The 19,450-nt window shown below is 45.3% G+C and overlaps 1 protein-coding gene across 1 annotated transcript in view; it reads left to right on the forward strand.

Annotated features, from left to right (window-relative positions):
- Positions 1-406: 406 nt before the first annotated feature.
- Positions 407-19,450, forward strand: part of ANKDD1A (ankyrin repeat and death domain containing 1A) — an 82,691-nt gene continuing 63,647 nt past the window's right edge. Inside the window, exon 1 of the mRNA XM_040414262.1 lies at positions 407-477. Within this exon, the coding sequence (XP_040270196.1) occupies positions 450-477 (28 nt within the window). The 5' untranslated portion in view covers positions 407-449. The remainder of the gene's footprint in view (positions 478-19,450) is intronic.

The raw sequence follows: 19,450 nt of genomic DNA on the forward strand, positions 1-19,450 counted from the left end.
TGGCAGATCCTGCTTGTTCAGGACCTGGGGCAGATTTTCCTTTCTTGTAGGTAGTGGAGGACTGTCAGTTTTCACCCGGGGATGATGGGCGTTCTCCTGTATTTATGTGCAGCACATTTAAGGACATATTTTATTTATTGCCCAGAGGTAACCTAGACTAGAGAACGTCTAGGAGCCGCCACAGCCTCCATGTGCTGGACCCACACACAGCCGCTGACACCGCCCCCTGCTGGCGTCTGTCTGTGTATGTCTGCTCCGCGCAGCATCCTCACTATGAGGGGGCGGAGCCTGCGTCACCTACAGCGGTCTCTCCGCCCCGCCCCCTCCCTTATTCCCACCTCTTAGTCGTGACGTCACTGGCCGGCAGCTCCTGCGCACTGACTTGTACATCTACCCCTTGGAGAGCGCAGGCTGCCGGCGAGATGCGGCTGAGCTGAGGCGGCTCTGGAATGGAGATGATTTGCGATGATGAGATCTGTAAGTGAGCGCTGCTGCCGGGTGGGCATGGGTGCGGGGGGTGCCCTGGCATTATTAGCACCTGAGCCCGGGGCTCCCATCACTTCCAGCTCGCTGATCTATCCCTGACACATGGATGTCTATAGCGGTGCTGTACGCTGCCGCAGCCAGAGGGGTTCCAACTATTCCCAGAAACAATGTCAGGAAGGAAGGGCTGAGCCAGGCGAGGATGGTGCAGAGCGATGCCGGGGCACACGGATCAGCACGATCACTGGCAGACAGCTGTTGTATCAGACCCATCTGTAAAAAGTAGTGCACTGTCCACAGCCACCAATCAGGACGCGGCTTTCATCTTCACGACGGCTGCTAAGAAATTAGAGCTGGCATCTTATTGGTTGGTTGTTCTTAAAAACTCCTTCCCTTTCTTTTACTCTAGTTTTTATAAATCTCCCCCAAAGAGACTATGACAGGCCACTTGTGGATGCATGGCATTAAAGAGGTTTTCATTTTCTTCCTTTTAGCAGTCTTCTTCACCCCCCCCCCCCCCCCCATCTGTCATTGTTTCTGTATTTTTTTTTTTATTGCAGTAAATGAGGGACAGATGGAAATGTAGATCAATAAGTTTCCATCTGTTAAATGAATCCGTTTTTTCTAGATGATGGCTTCAAATCTTCTCCTTTTTTTTTTATTTTTACCCTGTATGTCTAAACTTATCCCCGCCTGCCACACAGCTAAAACAAGAGGTGAACGGCCCCTACGCTAAGGATGGATACTTACCTGCTACCCTCTGTACCGGCCCTCTGCACTCCTCCGGTGTCTCCATCCTAGTGCCCTCCGTGATTATATCCGGTGCAGCATGGACATTGTCACATGCTCCACTGTAGCCATGTCATTGGCTGCAGCTCGGCATGTGACCATGCCCATGCTGCATCGGATATAAACGGTCCAGGGACAGGAACATGGACATGCAGGAGGCAGCGAGGAGGACTGGAGTGGCGGGGAGCAGGTACGTAGGAATCTTTAGCTTAGAGGGGCAGACTGCGGGCACTTGGTAACATTTTATTATTAGCAGAGAAGCCCTTTAAGGAGTTGTCCAGGAAATGATTTACCTTTTAAAGGGAACCTGTCACCTACCAAATGCACATTAATCCGTCAGCTTATTGTTTCTCATTGCTGTCTGATGAGCCTATTCGCGTAAAAAAATCTTTTATTCCCCCGCAGGCTGTATGTAAATGAGGGTCTTGAAGTCAAGGGGGCTGCGGCTTTCTCGCTTGAAGTCGAGCTTGCAACACCCCTTCCCGCCCTTGGCATTTGATTGATGGCCATGGTTTTCTTAGTCATGTTGGATTCCAGTCTGAAATCTCGCGCAGGCGCCGTATCGCCATCATGCCTACGCAATGTTCCCTCTGCTATGTACTTGTTCTCAGCAGCTCAATGCGGGAATGACTGAAGCATTAAAGTGGTTGTCCTGGCTTTTTAATATTGATGACCTATCCTCAGGTCGGGGGTCTGACACCCGGCACCCTGCCAATCGGCTGTACAGGGTGACGACGCGCGTCTCCCTTCTCTCTTCATGCCCGCTGCTGTATTTCCATGGGACAGCAGCAGCGGGCAGGAAGAGATAATGGAGACGGCACTCCAGCCGATCTGATATTGATCCCGAGGATAAGTCATCAATAGTAAAAATCCCGGACAGCCCCTTTAAGACTTTCCTTTACCAGAGCTAAGGGACCTAGACCAACCCCTGAGAAACTACCCTATAGCATGATCCTTTCTGCCGCCTCCTGGCATTTACCAAATCCAGAGTCGCTCCACACCGCACATATACAACTGCTCCAGAGTCCACTGGCGGTGTAGCTTGCATCACTCCACCCAGCACTTGGTGAGGTAAGGCTTGCATTCAGCTGCTCGGCCATGGAAAGCCAGGTCGGGAAGCTACCAATGCACAGATTTTGTGCTGATGTTAATGGAGCCTCGCAGAGTCAGCAGAGCTTTGGCGACTTTAATGCTCTACGCACCTCAGCGACCTCGCTCTGTAATTTCACGTGGTCTCCACTTTGTGGCGGAGATGCTCGGCTTCCTAAACGCTTCCACTTTACAATAATACCACTCGGTTGATCTCTAGGAGGGACGAAATTTCACAAACTGGCTTGCGGTGACATCCTATTACAGGACCACGCTGGAATTCTCTAGAACGACACATTCTTTCACAAATATCAATAAAGGCAGACTGCATGGCTTGGGGCTGGATTTTATACACCTGTGGCAATGGGACTGAATGAAAAACCTGAATTCAATGATAAAGAGCTGTGTCTCATTTGTCCGTATAGGGGAGATTTATCAAAGCTGGTGGAAAGGAAAACTGGCTTAGCTGTCCATAGCAACCAATCAGATTCCAGCTTTCATTTTTCAGAGCCCCTTTTGAAAATGAAAGATGGAATCTGGGTGCTAAGGGCAACTAAGCCCGTTTTGATGTTCCCCCATAGTGTTACCCGTGATGCCCAATTTTTTATTTATTTATTTTTTGCCAGCAGGAGGCATTCAGGAAATGGGGGCAACTAAGCACAAAGGCCCCTTCTTATCCCTATTATTATGTGAACTGTGAGTGCCCTTATAACTTATTACATTTGGTACAAATCTGTATATGTAACCATAAATACTGGGATTAGGTTGTCTTTTAGTTCAGGCTGACTTTTTTCTATGGGTATGTGGGTTAAAAGGGAGCTCCATCCCATTGATTATATAAGGAACAGACGGCAGTTCTGACAGTTCACAGTACTGGTCAGTGCAGACGGCACACAATGGCGTTCATTCCAGCATTGCATATAGCCCAAGAACCTAGAAAGGATCCCGGAGACAAATAGATTCCTCTTTCAGCTCTTCTTTTATTTTGAACAGTAGACAGACATGACCATCGTATACACGGCAGGATGACGCGTTTCGGGTGAGTACCCTTAGTCGTAACTTTACGACTAAGTAAGTTACGACTAAGGGTACTCACCCGAAACGCGTCATCCTGCCGTGTATACGATGGTCATGTCTGTCTACTGTTCAAAATAAAAGAAGAGCTGAAAGAGGAATCTATTTGTCTCCAGGATCCTTTCTTCATTTTTCTCTGCCTGTTACGGGAACACTCCCCCAGGGCCCTGGAGCCGGGACTATACACAAACCAGATAGGTGAGCTGGATTTTCTCCGTTTTCTTTCCTAGCCCAAGAACCTACTGCCCATAGAGATCTCCTTCCTAATGTTTCTGGATGTCTTTGGTTGGCATATGAAAGCGCTGATGTTCTGGTGTAGGAAGCTCATACAGTCTACTATATTTTACGCATTCCTGTCATACTGGGGTACAGGCCATCATAAATGGCAGCTATGTCTGCAGTACAGTGGCAGGGATACCCTTTCGTTTTGGTAATTGTTGACTGTTACAGTAGGGCTCGGCGATTTATGGCAAAAAAAAAACAGGCTGGAGGAAGGCTCTTGTGAGTCGCAAGGTTGCCATATTATGGGTGAATAAAAGCTCACTATTTTCACTTTTAATCTGGAGTGCAGTCCTATTTTCTTGAAGAGATCTATATATATATATATATATATATATATATATATATATATATATATATATATATGTCTCCGAGAACGGTGCAGGAAACACATTAGAGGGGATGCATATCATGCCTTGCTGTGTTCCACCTAAAATGTGTCACCAAGGTGCCTGGCCTTGGTGGAATAATAGCCGTTAGCTTGTGCGTCTACTAGGATAGATAGTGGACGCTCTTGTTAAAGGGAACCTGTCACCGGGATTTTGTGTATAGAGCTGAGGACATGGGCTGCTAGATGGCCGCTAGCACATCCGCAATATCCAGTCCCCATAGCAAACGACTGGATACATATGCAAATTAACCTGAGATGAGTCCTGTCCCTGACTCATCTCACATACAGGACTCATCTTAGGTTAATTTGCATATGTATCAAATCAGTTTTTTTCCACAACAAAAGCACACAGAGCTATGGGGACTGGATATTGCGGATGTGCTAGCGGCCATCTAGCAACCCATGTCCTCAGCTCTATACCCAAAATCCCGGTGACAGGTTCCCTTTAACTATAGCTGGTCTCAGCTAATCCGGGCCTGGCTTTTACTGGGGGTAAGCAAAGAGCTGGGTGGGTGCCTACTCCTCACGATCCACTCCGGGTTTTATACGTGGCCCATGTCCACGATAGTGTTTAAAAGTCAGCAGCATGAAGCAGGGTGGGTCTACTAGAGTGAGAGGCATGTGTGGAACAGCACGGGCCTGTGGACGGATCTAGAGGAGACCCAAGCCTGCATTACTTTATTTTCGATGTTATGGACTGACTACCTGACCTGGCTGCGATCCGGCTTTGCTGTACTGTAAGGCCCCGTTGTCACGAGCGAGTTTTCCGCGCGGGTGCAATGCGTAATGTGAACGCATCGCACCCGCACTGAATCCGGACCCATTCATTTCAGTGGGTCTGTGTACATGCGCGTTGTTTTTTTTTCATCAGTTCTGTGTTGCGTGAAAATTACAGCATGTTCTATATGCTGCGTTTTTTACGCAGCCCTGGCCCCATAGAAGTGAATGGGACTGTGTGAAAAACGCATTGCATCCGCAAGCAGGTGCGGATGCAATGCGTTTTTCACTGATGGTTGCTAAGAGATGTTGTTTGTAAACCTTCAGGTTTTTTTTATCACACTCATCAAAACGCATTGCATCCGCACAGAAAAAACGGACTGAACTTGCTTGCAAAATGGTGCGAGTTTTTACTGAACGCACCCTGAACGTATCCAGACCTAATCCGTATCGTTCATGTGAAAGAGGCCTAAGTTGACTGGAACAATTAATAAACCGTATTGAAGTGACTTTGCTGTGTCCCTGCCTTTCTTCAACACTGGTTGCAGGAGCCCATTCTATATCTATATCTATTATACCCTCATCCAGTCCTCCCAGTATGTACATTACATATCCTCCTTCAGTCCTCCTATATGTACTGATGCCCTGGTTCTCGGCAGCCATGTGCAGACCAGTGCCCTCTCTAGGAAAAAACTGCTGGCCTGTCCGGTGGCCAGGACTGTGGGAGCGCACGTAGGCGCTCCTGCTCAGCCGCTCCCGTCCAGTCACCTCGTATCTGTGCAGATGTCGTAACCCCTGGATATGAGCAGTGTATAATGCGATGGAAAAATGAATCCAGCCAGCAAAGGAAGCAATATGGAGAATCGCAATATATTAGTAAGTGGCATGTAGTAACCTTCTCTACATGATAAATGCCATCTGCTGAAGTGACACAACCCCTTTAAAGTGTTAAATCATTTATATAGCGTCTCTCATTTATGTGCCCTGGAGTCCCTCACACAGACGCATATCGAGCCTTTACAGCTGGAAACCTGTCAGTATCTCAGCTCCTAAGTGCGCTGGGATTGAGGGGGACTCGTGTCCTTGAATCCCCTCACAAGCTCCCTCCATTCACTTGGTATTAGTTCTAAGCACCAGTTATTTAAAAAATATATATATATAGTGTACATGGTAATTGGCAAACTTTTAGTGTTTCTCAACAGTACATGGACGGACATATTATCCATTCATAAAATGCGACAAATTAATCAAAGACTTGTGTCAGTTTGTTGCAAATAATTGTGTGCGATATGCTGAATTTTAAATGATTAAAGGGAGTGTGTCACTGAGTGTGTCACTTAGGGCTCATTCAGACGGCCGTATGCTGTCCGCAAAAATACTGAATGCTATCCGTTTTTTTGCGGATCCGCAAAAAAACGGATCTGCAAAAAAACGGATAGCATTCAGTATTTTTGCGGACCCATAGACTTCAATGGGGCTATGTCCTGATTTTCACGGACAAGTATAGGACATGTTTCATTTTTTTTGCGGATCCGCAAAAAAACGGATAGCATTCAGTATTTTTGCGGACAGCATACGGCCGTCTGAATGAGCCCTTATGAAACTTAGGGTAGGACACCTCCACAACATTGGAAATTTACCTTTGTATCCCAGTACTGTCTCTTACCTTTGTATCCCAGTACATCCCCCCCCCCTCCCCCGTACTATTCATCTCCTCTCCCTTGAAGTCATTGTCATGTGCAGCCTAATCTCCCGCAGGTGCAGTCTATAGCCCTGTCAGATGGGAGAGTACAGGCTGTAGCGCATGCGCAGTAGACGCAGTGAGGCTGAAGCAGGCAGCACGGAATGTAATGCGCAGGCGCTCGCAGGGCTGTAGACTGCTCCTGCACACGATTTGGCTGTATGTACAGGTGATGGGAAAGGGAGAGGGCATGAACAGTACAGATCATGCGGAAGAGTTGGAATTGCCTAGAAGAGGTGGGCTTGGCCGCTTTGTAACCTGTAACCCGCCCACCTGGGCACTTGGTAGCACATTTGGACAAGTCCTTTTTCTGCAGACACAGTATTGGGAGACAATGGTATGTTTTGTGTGTTCTGTAAGTGTCCTACAGGACCTTGGTGTTTGCTGCATAGGTTAAAGGGGTTCTCCGGGCTTTTAATATTGATGACTAGGGATGAGCGAATCGACTTCGGATGATTTGCATAAAACTTCGTTCTAATACTGTATGGAGCAGGAGCTCTGTTCAGTATTGGAATGTATTGGCTCCGATGAGCCGAAGTTATTGCTTTGCGAAGTCTCGCGAGACTTCGCTCAATAACTTCATAAATTTGTACTGTAAAAAACCATTTCCCGAACTCTGGTTCGGTTCCAAGGTACCACTTTATGCGAATCGACTTCGGATGTTTACTCATCCCATTGATGACCTATCCTCAGGATAGGTCATCATTATCAGATCGGCGGGGGTGCTGGGTGATCATCTGTATGAGGAGACTGCGCACACTGCGCATGTGCCTAGTTCTCCCGTCTCTCTTCCTGTTCACTGCTGCTTTGCCATAGACAGCAGCGGTGAACAGGATGAGAGAATGGAGACAGCACGTGCGCATGGTGCGCGCCGTCTCCCCATACAGCTGATCGGCGAGGTCATCAATATTAAAAGCCCGGAGAACCCTTTAAAACCCTTTGATGCACTGTTAGGTACCATCTCCCACAGTACATATTACAGAGTAAGGCATAACGATGGATTCCATATAAAACACAAGGTATATAAGATATAAAATGTGTGATCACATGCCGTTTGCAGGGCTGGAAGTAACGGCCGGGCTGGATTTACTGACTATTGTACATTCACGGCTGAAGGACGACTTTGGATATATTAGGTGTCGCGTTGTGTGCTCCACTTCCCCATGGTGACTGTCTGGAAAAGCTGGTCTTGTAGTTACCTTCATAAGTGGGACAATAGGTGACATTGCATGACAAGCAGGCGGCTGAGGGCACGTTTTCCCCTTACGTTTCCTAGTTCCTTGTGTACATAGGATTAGATGTTTCCCTTTGTTTCTTTTGTTGTGTATATTCTGTCTAGATTGTTTCTAGAGTCATGAGGGAAGAAGTAATGCATGCTTGTATGAGTAATAAACGTAGCCGGAAATTACTGAAACTTTAAACAAAGCTAAAATGTTGTGTTCACATCATGTCACATTCACATTCCTGTACACCGCCATTTTTTGCCTGTATCGATGTTCCTGATTAGGAAACGTTGGGCAATAAATATTTTAAAGGGGTATTCTGGTTTTTATTTTATGTATAATCACCCTAATCAGACTAGGACCCTTAAAATATAACTTTTATTATTTTTCCGTTAAAAAATATGCCCCATTTCGGTGGCTGATAATTCTTACAAGAGCAGACCTTGGGCTGGCCATTTTGTACTACACATATAGCAACCACCACAATTGTGACAAATAGACATACTACAGCGATATACAAAAAATAGATAGATAAAGGGGAAGGTCATTCCATGTTGAGGTGGGGCGGCTAGTTTCTTTCTATGCGGGGAACCTTTCCCTAGTACAATCCTAATCTAGCCTTTGCCCAGGGACCACCCCTGATGGTGGGGTTTCCCTGTCCTCGTGCCTTCCCTACTTTCCCTATATCACCCTAGCAGTGGAGATGAACGGTAAAACAAACAAATTACATACGTATAGCAATGATACTGCCTCAACAAGGATAAAAGTTGGCCAGAAATCAAGTGGTAATATAATGCCCCCATAACAAAATGCTCCGACGCGTTTCGCCCACTCAGGGGGTCTAGATTCGGATGATAGCACAAAATACAGTGTTTACTTCAATATAGTCACCATAAGGTACTTTCTATTATTATAACTGTTGTCCTGAATAATGCTGCGGACATCACAATTAATGAGACAGACCTTATATTTTGGAAACTGGATACATCACTAGCTCCTGTTAGATGATGGAGATGCTGCTAGTAAATCCCCGTTCCTGTCATGACTGCCTCCTCCCAGGGACTCGATGTGGCAGTCATTCCGTTTTTTTTTTTATTTATTTGTTTATATAATAGGAAAACGTAATTTTTTTTTAATATACATGTAATCTGCGTACACACCTTTCTTATATCAGGCAGTTGATCCCTATATGCAGTAGAATGCTATAGTCGATGTAATGCCTCTTTCACACGGGCGTCCCGGATTTGCTCCGGATGCGTCGCGTGTGCATTGCGGGAAACCCGCACGAGTGCGCACTCAATTTCAGTCAATTTTGACTGCGATTGTGTTGCGTTCAGTTTTTATCGCGTGGGTGCAATGCGTTTTGTACACACGTGATAAAAAAAAAATATGGTACCCAGACCCGAACCCAGACTTCTTCACTGAAGTTCGAGTTTGGGTTAGGTGTTCTGTAGATATAATTATTTTCCATTATAACATGGTTATAAGGGAAAATAATAGCATTCTAAATACAGAATGCTTAGTAAAATAGCGCTGCAGGGGTTAAAAAAAATAATTATTTTTTTAACTCACCTTAATCCACTTGATCGCACAGCCCGGCTTCTCTTCTGTCTTCATCTTAGCTGTGTGCAGGAAAAGGACCTGTGGTGACGTCACTCCGGTCATCACATGATCCATCACCATGGTAAAAGATCATGTGATGGACCATGTGATGACCGGAGTGACGTCACCACAGGTCCTGTTCCTGGACACAGCTAAGATGAAGACAGAAGAGATGCCGGCTGCGCGATCAAGTGGATTAAGGTGAGTTAAATATATATACATATTTTTTTTTAACCCCTCCAGCCCTATTTTACTATGCATTCTGTATTCAGAATGCTATTATTTTCCCTTATAACCATGTTATAAGGGAAAATAATACAATCTACAGAACACCGATCCCAAGCATGAACTTCTGTAAAGAAGTTCGGGTTTGGGTACCAAACATGCGTGATTTTTCTCACGCGAGTGCAAAACGCATTACAATGTTTTGCACTCGCGTGGAAAAATCGCATATGTTCCCGCAACGCACCCGGACCTTTTCCCGCAACGCCCTTCTGAAAGAGGCCTTAGTGTTGAGTGAACTTGTGTTTTAAGTTCTGCATCCAAAGTTCGGGTTATCAAAGAATCCCGTTATGGATTCCAAATTCGGCTATGGTCCGTGGTAGCAGAATCCATAACTGGATTCTTCGATAACCCGAACTTTGGACGCAGAACTTAAAACACAAGTTTGCTCAACACTATTCAGAATGCATCAGTTTGCCTCCGTTCCGTCTCCATTCCGCTTTGGAGACGGACACCAAAACGCTGCTTGCAGCGCTTTGGTGTCCGTCTGATGAAACTGAGCCAAACGGATCCATCCTGGCACACAATGTAAGTCAATGGGGACGGATCAGTTTTCACTGACACAATCTGGCACAATAGAAAACGGATCCGTCCTCCGTTGACTTTCAACGGTGATCAAGACGGATCCGTCATCGCTATAGAAGACATAATACAAACGGATCCATTGTGAATGGATGCAGACTTGTATTATCGCACAAAACGCGAGTGTGAAAGTAACCTATAGACTATAATTGAGCAAATGTAGTGAGTACATGCTTTTCACTCCGTCTGTCATTGTTTCTGTAGTTTTTTTTTTATTGCAGTGAACGAGGGACAGATGGAAATGTAGATCAATACGTTTCCATCTGTTAAATGTATCCGTTTTTTCTAGATGATGCCTTCAAATCTTTTTTTTTTTTTTTGTTTCACAAAAACATTTTTTGTGAAAAGAAAGGAATCAAACGTTTTAAAATTAATGCACGTCCGTCAAACGTATGCATAAAAAAAAAACATAGATAACCACAAAATTGCATACGCTTGTGTGTGTGTGTGTGTATGTGTGTATATATATATATATATATATATATATATATATATATATATATATATATATTTATTTATTTATTTATTTATTTATTTATTTTTTATTTTTTTTTTTTTTATTTTTTTTTTTTTTTACTGTATGTCTAAACATATCCCCGCCTGCCACACAGCTAAAACAAGAGGTGACCGGCCCCTACGCTAAGGATAGATACTTACCTGCTACCCTCTGTTCTGGCCCTCTGCACTGCCTCCGGTGTCTCCATGATTATATCCGGTGCAGCATGGACATTGTCACATGCTCCACTGTAGCCATGTCATTGGCTGCAGCTCAGCATGTGACCATGCCCATGCTGCATCGGATATAAACGGGACAGGAACATGGACATGCAGGAGGCAGCGAGGAGGACTGGAGTGGCGGGGAGCAGGTACGTAGGAATCTTTAGCTTAGAGGGGCAGACTGCGGGCACTTGGTAACATTTTATTATTAGCAGAGAAGCCCTTTAAGGAGTTGTCCAGGAAATTATTTACCTTTTTAAAGGGAACCTGTCACCTACCAAATGCACATTAATCCGTCAGCTTATTGTTTCTCATTGCTGTCTGATGAGCCTATTCGCCGAAAAAAGACTTTTATTCCCCCGCAGGCTGTATGTAAATGAGGGTCTTGAAGTCAAGGGGGCTGCGGCTTTCTCGCTTGAAGTCGAGCTTGCAACACCCCTTCCCGCCCCTTGGCATTTGATTGATGGCCATGGTTTTCTTAGTCATGTTGGATTCCAGTCTGAAATCTCGCGCAGGCGCCGTATCGCCATCATGCCTACGCAATGTTCCCACTGCTATGTACTTGTTCTCAGCAGCTCAATGCAGGAATGACTGAAGCATTAAAGTGGTTGTCCTGGCTTCTTAATATTGATGACCTATCCTCAGGTCAGGGGTCTGACACCCGGCACCCTGACAATCAGCTGTACAGGGTGACGACGCGCGTCTCCCTTCTCTCTTCATGTCCGCTGCTGTATGTCTATGGGACAGCAGCAGCGGGCAGGAAGAGATAATGGAGACGGCATGTGCACACTGCGCACGTCCGACACCCGGCACTCCAGCCGATCTGATATTGATCCCGAGGATAAGTCATCAATAGTAAAAAGCCCGGACAGCCCCTTTAAGACTTTCCTTTACTAGAGCTAAGGGACCTAGACCAACCCCTGAAAAACTACCCTATAGCATGATCCTTTCTGCCGCCTCCTGGCATTTACCAAATCCAGAGTCGCTCCACACCGCACATATACAACTGCTCCAGAGTCCACTGGCGGTGTAGCTTGCATCACTCCACCCAGCACTTGGTGAGGTAAGGCTTGCATTCAGCTGCTCGGCCATGGAAAGCCATGTCGGGAAGCTACCAATGCACAGATTTTGTGCTGATGTTAATGGAGCCTCGCAGAGTCAGCAGAGCTTTGGCGACTTTAATGCACTACGCACCTCAGCGACCTCGCTCTGTAATTTAACGTGGTCTCCCCTTTGTGGCGGAGATGCTCTGCTTCCTAAACGCTTCCACTTTACAATAATACCACTCGGTTGATCTCTAGGAGGGACGAAATTTCACAAACTGGCTTGCGGTGACATCCTATTACAGGACCACGCTGGAATTCTCTAGAACGACACATTCTTTCACAAATATTAATAAAGGCAGACTGCATGGCTTGGGGCTGGATTTTATACACCTGTGGCAATGGGACTGAATGAAAAACCTGAATTCAATGATAAAGAGCTGTGTCTCATTTGTCCGTATAGGGGAGATTTATCAAAGCTGGTGGAAAGGAAAACTGGCTTAGGCTACTTTCACACTAGCGTTCAGGGCTCCGCTTGTGAGTTCCGTTTGAAGGCTCTCACAAGCGGCCCGAACGGATCCGTCCAGCCCTAATGCATTCTGAGTGGATGCGGATCCGCTCAGAATGCATCAGGATGGCTCCGCTTGTCCTCCGCTCCGCTCAGCAGGCGGACCCCTGAACGCAGCTTGCAGCGTTCAGGTGTCCGCCTGGCCGTGCGGAGCCAAACGGATCCGTCCAGACTTACAATGTAAGTCAATGGGGACGGATCCGTTTGAAGATGACACAGTATGGCTCAATTTTCAAACGGATCCGTCCCCCATTGACTTTCAATGTAAAGTCAAAACGGATCCGTTTGCATCATCATGAACAAAAAAAATAAATTTTTTTTTTTTTGTTCATGGTTATGCAAACGGATCCGTTCTGAACGGATACAAGCGTTTGCATTATAGGAGCGGATCCGTCTGTGCAGACACCAGACGGATCCGCACCAAACGCAGGTGTGAAAGTAGCCTTAGCTGTCCATAGCAACCAATCAGATTCCAGCTTTCATTTTTCAGAGTCCAGAAAGATGGAATCTGGGTGCTAAGGGCAACTAAGCCAGTTTTGATGTCCCCCATAGTGTTACCCGTGATACCCAATTTTCTTCTTTTTTTTTTTGCCAGCAGGAGGCATTCAGGAAATAGGGGCAACTAAGCACAAAGGCCCCTTCTTATCCCTATTATTATGCGAACTGTGAGTGTCCTTATAACTTATTACATTTGGTACAAATCTGTATATGTAACCATAAATACTGAGATTAGGTTGTCTTTTAGTTCAGGCTGACTTTTTTTCTATGGGTATGTGGGTTAAAAGGGAGCTCCAACCCATTGATTATATAAGGAACAGACGGCAGTTCTGACAGTTCACAGTACTGGTCAGTGCAGACGGCACACAATGGCGTTCATTCCAGCATTGCATATAGCCCAAGAACCTACTGCCCATAGAGATCTCCTTCCTAATGTTTCTGGATGTCTTTGGTTGGCATATGAAAGCGCTGATGGTCTGGTGTAAGAAGCTCTTACAGTCTTCTATATTTTACGCATTCCTGTCATACTGGGGTACAGGCCATCATAAATGGCAGCTATGTCTGCAGTACAGTGGCAGGGATACCCTTTCGTTTTGGTAATTGTTGACTGTTACAGTAGGGCTCGGCGATTTATGGCAAAAAATTTTTTTTGCTTATTTCAATTTTATGGATGATTATTGATTAGAATCTTGATCATTTTTTCTTTCTGGCAATAACCTTTATTTTTCTGCCGGGTGCACTGTATATGGAGGTGGTGCACATATAGATTAGAGAGAGGAGGAGTGTATATGATGTGTATAGAGGGATGACAGGAGGAGGGCATGTAATGTGTGTGTGTGTGTATATATATATATATATATATATATATATATCTCCTCTTCCTGTCCTCTCTATAAAAATAAAAAAATTGTGAGGCAGTGACAGGCCTCATATACGAAGGAAGGTATGTGTCTCCGAGAACGGTGCAGGAAACATATTAGAGGGGATGCATATCATGCCTTGCTGTGTTCCACCTAAAACATGTCACCAAGGTGTCCTGCCTTGGTGGAGTAAAAGCCGTTAGCTTGTGCGTCCACTAGCATAGATAGTGGACGCTTTTGTTAACTATATATGGTCTCAGCTAATCCGGGCCTGGCTTTTACTGGGAGTAAGCAAAGAGCTGGGTGGGTGCTTACTCCCCACGATCCACTCCGGGTTTTATACGTGGCCCATGTCCACGATAGTGTTTAAAAGTCAGCAGCATGAAGCAGGGTGGGTCTACTAGAGTGAGAGGCATGTGTGGAACAGCACGGGTTGTGGACGGATATAGAGGAGACCCAAGCCTGCATTACTTTATTTTCGATGTTATGGACTGACTACCTGACCTGGCTTTACTGAACTGTAAGGCCCCTTTGTCACGAGTGAGTTTTTCGCGCGGGTGCAATGTGTGATGTGAATGGGTCTGTGTACATGAGCGTTGTTTTTTTTCATCAGTTCTGCGTTGTGTGAAAATCGCAGCATGTTCTATATTCTGCATTTTTTACGCAGCCCTGGCCCCATAGAAGTGAATGGGGCTTCATGAAAAACGCATTGCAGATGCAATGCATTTTTCACTGATGGTTGCTAGGAGATGTTGTTTGTAAACCTTCCGTTTTTCTATCACGCGCGTGAAAAACGCATCAAAACGCATTGCACCCGCGCGGAAAAAACTGAACGCAATCGCAGACAAAACTGACTGAACTTGCTTGCAAAATGGTGCGAGTTTCACTGAACGCATCCGGAACGTCTCCAGACCTAATCCGTATCGTTCATGTGAAAGAGGCCTTAGTTGACTGGAACAATTAATAAACCGTATAGAAGTGACTTTGCTGTGTCCCTGCCTTTCTTCAACACTGGTTGCAGGAGCCCATATACCCTCCTCTTAGATGTCCTCCTATATGCCCTGGTTCTCGGCAGCCATGTGCAGACCCGGGCTCTCAGTGCTCCCGGGGAACTGGTCGGGATTGCAGCAGTGCCCTCTCTAGGAAAAAACTGCTGGCCTGTCCGGTGGCCAGGACTGTGGGAGCGCACGTAGGCGCTCCTGCTCAGCCGCTCCCGTCCAGTCACCTCGTATCTGTGCAGATGTCGTAACCCCTGGATATGAGCAGTGTATAATGTGATGGAAAAAAGAATCCAGCCAGCAAAGGAAGCAATATGGAGAATCGCAATATATTAGTAAGTGGCTTGTAGTAACCTTCTCTACATGATAAATGCCATCTGCTGAAGTGACACAACCCCTTTAAAGTGTTAAATCATTTATATAGCGTCTCTCATTTATGTGCCCTGGAGTCCCTCACACAGACGCATATCGAGCCTTTACAGCTGGAAACCTGTCAGTATCTCAGCTCCTAAGTGCGCTGGGATTGAGTGGGACTCGTGTCCTTGAATCCCCTCACAAGCTCCCTCCATTCACTTGGTATTGGTTCTAAGCACCAGTTATTTAAAAAAAATATATATATATAGTGTACATGGTAATTGGCAAACTTTTAGTGTTTCTCAACAGTACATGGACGGACATATTATCCATTCATAAAATGCGACAAATTAATCAAAGACTTGTGTCAGTTTGTTGCAAATAATTGTGTGCGATTATGCTGAATTTTGAATGATTAAAGGGAGTGTGTCACCGAGTGTGTCACCTATAAAACTTAGGGTAGGACACCTCCACAACATTGGAAATGTACCTTTGTATCCCAGTACGGTCTCTGCATCCCCCAGAAAAAGATGTTTGATTCCTGTACAAATGAGACATTCCCCCCTCCTCCCCCGTACTATTCATCTCCTCTCCCTTGAAGTCATTGTCATGTGCAGCCTAATCTCCCGCAGGTGCAGTCTATAGCCCTGTCAGATGGGAGAGTACAGGCTGTAGCGCATGCGCAGTAGACGCAGTGAGGCTGAAGCAGGCAGCGCGAAATGTAATGCGCAGGCGCTCGCAGGGCTGTAGACTGCTCCTGCACACGATTTGGCTGTATGTACAGGTGAGGTGAAGGGAGAGGGCATGAACAGTACAGATCATGCGGAAGAGTTGGAATTGCCTAGAAGAGGTGGGCTTGGCCGCTTTGTAACCTGTAACCCGCCCACCTGGGCACTTGGTAGCACATTTGGACAAGTCATTTTTCTGCAGACACAGTATTGGGAGACAATGGTATGTTTTGTGTGTTCTGTAAGTGTCCTACAGGACCTTGGTGTTTGCTGCATAGGTTAAAGGGGTTCTCCGGGCTTTTAATATTGATGACTAGGGATGAGCGAATCGACTTCGGATGATTTGCATAAAACTTCGTTCTAATACTGTATGGAGCAGGAGCTCTGTACAGTATTAGAATGTATTGGCTCCGATGAGCCGAAGTTATTGCTTTGCGAAGTCTCGCGAGACTTCGCTCAATAACTTTATAAATTTGTACTGTAAAAAACCATTTCCCGAACTCTGGTTCGGTTCCAAGGTACCACTTTATGCGAATCGACTTCGGATGTTTACTCATCCCATTGATGACCTATCCTCAGGATAGGTCATCATTATCAGATCGGCGGGGGTGCTGGGTGATCATCTGTATGAGGAGACTGCGCACACTGCGCATGTGCCTAGTTCTCCCGTCTCTCTTCCTGTTCACTGCTGCTTTGCCATAGACAGCAGCGGTGAACAGGATGAGAGAATGGAGACAGCACGTGCGCATGGTGCGCGCCGTCTCCCCATACAGATGATCGGCGAGGTCATCAATATTAAAAGCCCGGAGAACCCTTTAAAACCCTTTGATGCACTGTTAGGTACCATCTCCCACAGTACATATTACAGAGTAAGGCATAACGATGGATTCCATATAAAACACAAGGTATATAAGATATAAAATGTCTGATCACACGCCGTTTGCAGGGCTGGAAGTAACGGCCGGGCTGGATTTACTGACTATTGTACATTCACGGCTGAAGGACGACTTTGGATATATTAGGTGTCGCGTTGTGTGCTCCACTTCCCCATGGTGACTGTCTGGAAAAGCTGGTCTTGTAGTTACCTTCATAAGTGGGACAATAGGTGACATTGCATGACAAGCAGGCGGCTGAGGGCACGTTTTCCCCTTACGTTTCCTAGTTCCTTGTGTACATAGGATTAGATGTTTCCCTTTGTTTCTTTTGTTGTGTATATTCTGTCTAGATTGTTTCTAGAGTCATGAGGGAAGAAGTAATGCATGCTTGTATGAGTAATAAACGTAGCAGGAAATTACTGAAACTTTAAACAAAGCTAAAATGTTGTGTTCACATCATGTCACATTCACATTCCTGTACACCGCCATTTTTTGCCTGTATCGATGTTCCTGATTAGGAAACGTTGGGCAATAAATATTTTAAAGGGGTATTCTGGTTTTTATTTTATGTATAATCACCCTAATCAGACTAGGACCCTTAAAATATAACTTTTATTATTTTTCCGTTAAAAAATATGCCCCATTTCGGTGGCTGATAATTCTTACAAGAGCAGACCTTGGGCTGGCCATTTTGTACTACACATATAGCAACCACCACAATTGTGACAAATAGACATACTACAGCGATATACAAAAAATAGATAGATAAAGGGGAAGGTCATTCCATGTTGAGGTGGGGCGGCTAGTTTCTTTCTATGCGGGGAACCTTTCCCTAGTACAATCCTAATCTAGCCTTTGCCCAGGGACCACCCCTGATGGTGGGGTTTCCCTGTCCTCGTGCCTTCCCTACTTTCCCTATATCACCCTAGCAGTGGAGATGAACGGTAAAACAAACAAATTACATACGTATAGCAATGATACTGCCTCAACAAGGATAAAAGTTGGCCAGAAATCAAGTGGTAATATAATGCCCCCATAACAAAATGCTCCGACGCGTTTCGCCCACTCAGGGGGTCTAGATTCGGATGATAGCACAAAATACAGTGTTTACTTCAATATAGTCACCATAAGGTACTTTCTATTATTATAACTGTTGTCCTGAATAATGCTGCGGACATCACAATTAATGAGACAGACCTTATATTTTGGAAACTGGATACATCACTAGCTCCTGTTAGATGATGGAGATGCTGCTAGTAAATCCCCGTTCCTGTCATGACTGCCTCCTCCCAGGGACTCGATGTGGCAGTCATTCCGTTTTTTATTTTATTTATTTGTTTATATAATAGGAAAACGTAATTTTTTTTTAATATACATGTAATCTGCGTACACACCTTTCTTATATCAGGCAGTTGATCCCTATATGCAGTAGAATGCTATAGTCGATGTAATGCCTCTTTCACACGGGCGTCCCGGATTTGCTCCGGATGCGTCGCGTGTGCATTGCGGGAAACCCGCACGAGTGCGCACTCAATTTCAGTCAATTTTGACTGCGATTGTGTTGCGTTCAGTTTTTATCGCGTGGGTGCAATGCGTTTTGTACACACGTGATAAAAAAAAAATATGGTACCCAGACTTCTTCACTGAAGTTCGAGTTTGGGTTAGGTGTTCTGTAGATATAATTATTTTCCATTATAACATGGTTATAAGGGAAAATAATAGCATTCTAAATACAGAATGCTTAGTAAAATAGCGCTGCAGGGGTTAAAAAAAATAATTATTTTTTTAACTCACCTTAATCCACTTGATCGCACAGCCCGGCTTCTCTTCTGTCTTCATCTTAGCTGTGTGCAGGAAAAGGACCTGTGGTGACGTCACTCCGGTCATCACATGATCCATCACCATGGTAAAAGATCATGTGATGGACCATGTGATGACCGGAGTGACGTCACCACAGGTCCTGTTCCTGGACACAGCTAAGATGAAGACAGAAGAGATGCCGGCTGCGCGATCAAGTGGATTAAGGTGAGTTAAATATATATACATATTTTTTTTTAACCCCTCCAGCCCTATTTTACTATGCATTCTGTATTCAGAATGCTATTATTTTCCCTTATAACCATGTTATAAGGGAAAATAATACAATCTACAGAACACCGATCCCAAGCATGAACTTCTGTAAAGAAGTTCGGGTTTGGGTACCAAACATGCGTGATTTTTCTCACGCGAGTGCAAAACGCATTACAATGTTTTGCACTCGCGTGGAAAAATCGCATATGTTCCCGCAACGCACCCGGACCTTTTCCCGCAACGCCCTTCTGAAAGAGGCCTTAGTGTTGAGTGAACTTGTGTTTTAAGTTCTGCATCCAAAGTTCGGGTTATCAAAGAATCCCGTTATGGATTCCAAATTCCACTATGGTCCGTGGTAGCAGAATCCATAACTGGATTCTTCGATAACCCGAACTTTGGACGCAGAACTTAAAACACAAGTTTGCTCAACACTATTCAGAATGCATCAGTTTGCCTCCGTTCCGTCTCCATTCCGCTTTGGAGACGG

The sequence above is a fragment of the Bufo bufo genome, chromosome 1 (assembly GCF_905171765.1).
Source record: "Bufo bufo chromosome 1, aBufBuf1.1, whole genome shotgun sequence".
Lineage (NCBI taxonomy): Eukaryota > Metazoa > Chordata > Amphibia > Anura > Bufonidae > Bufo > Bufo bufo.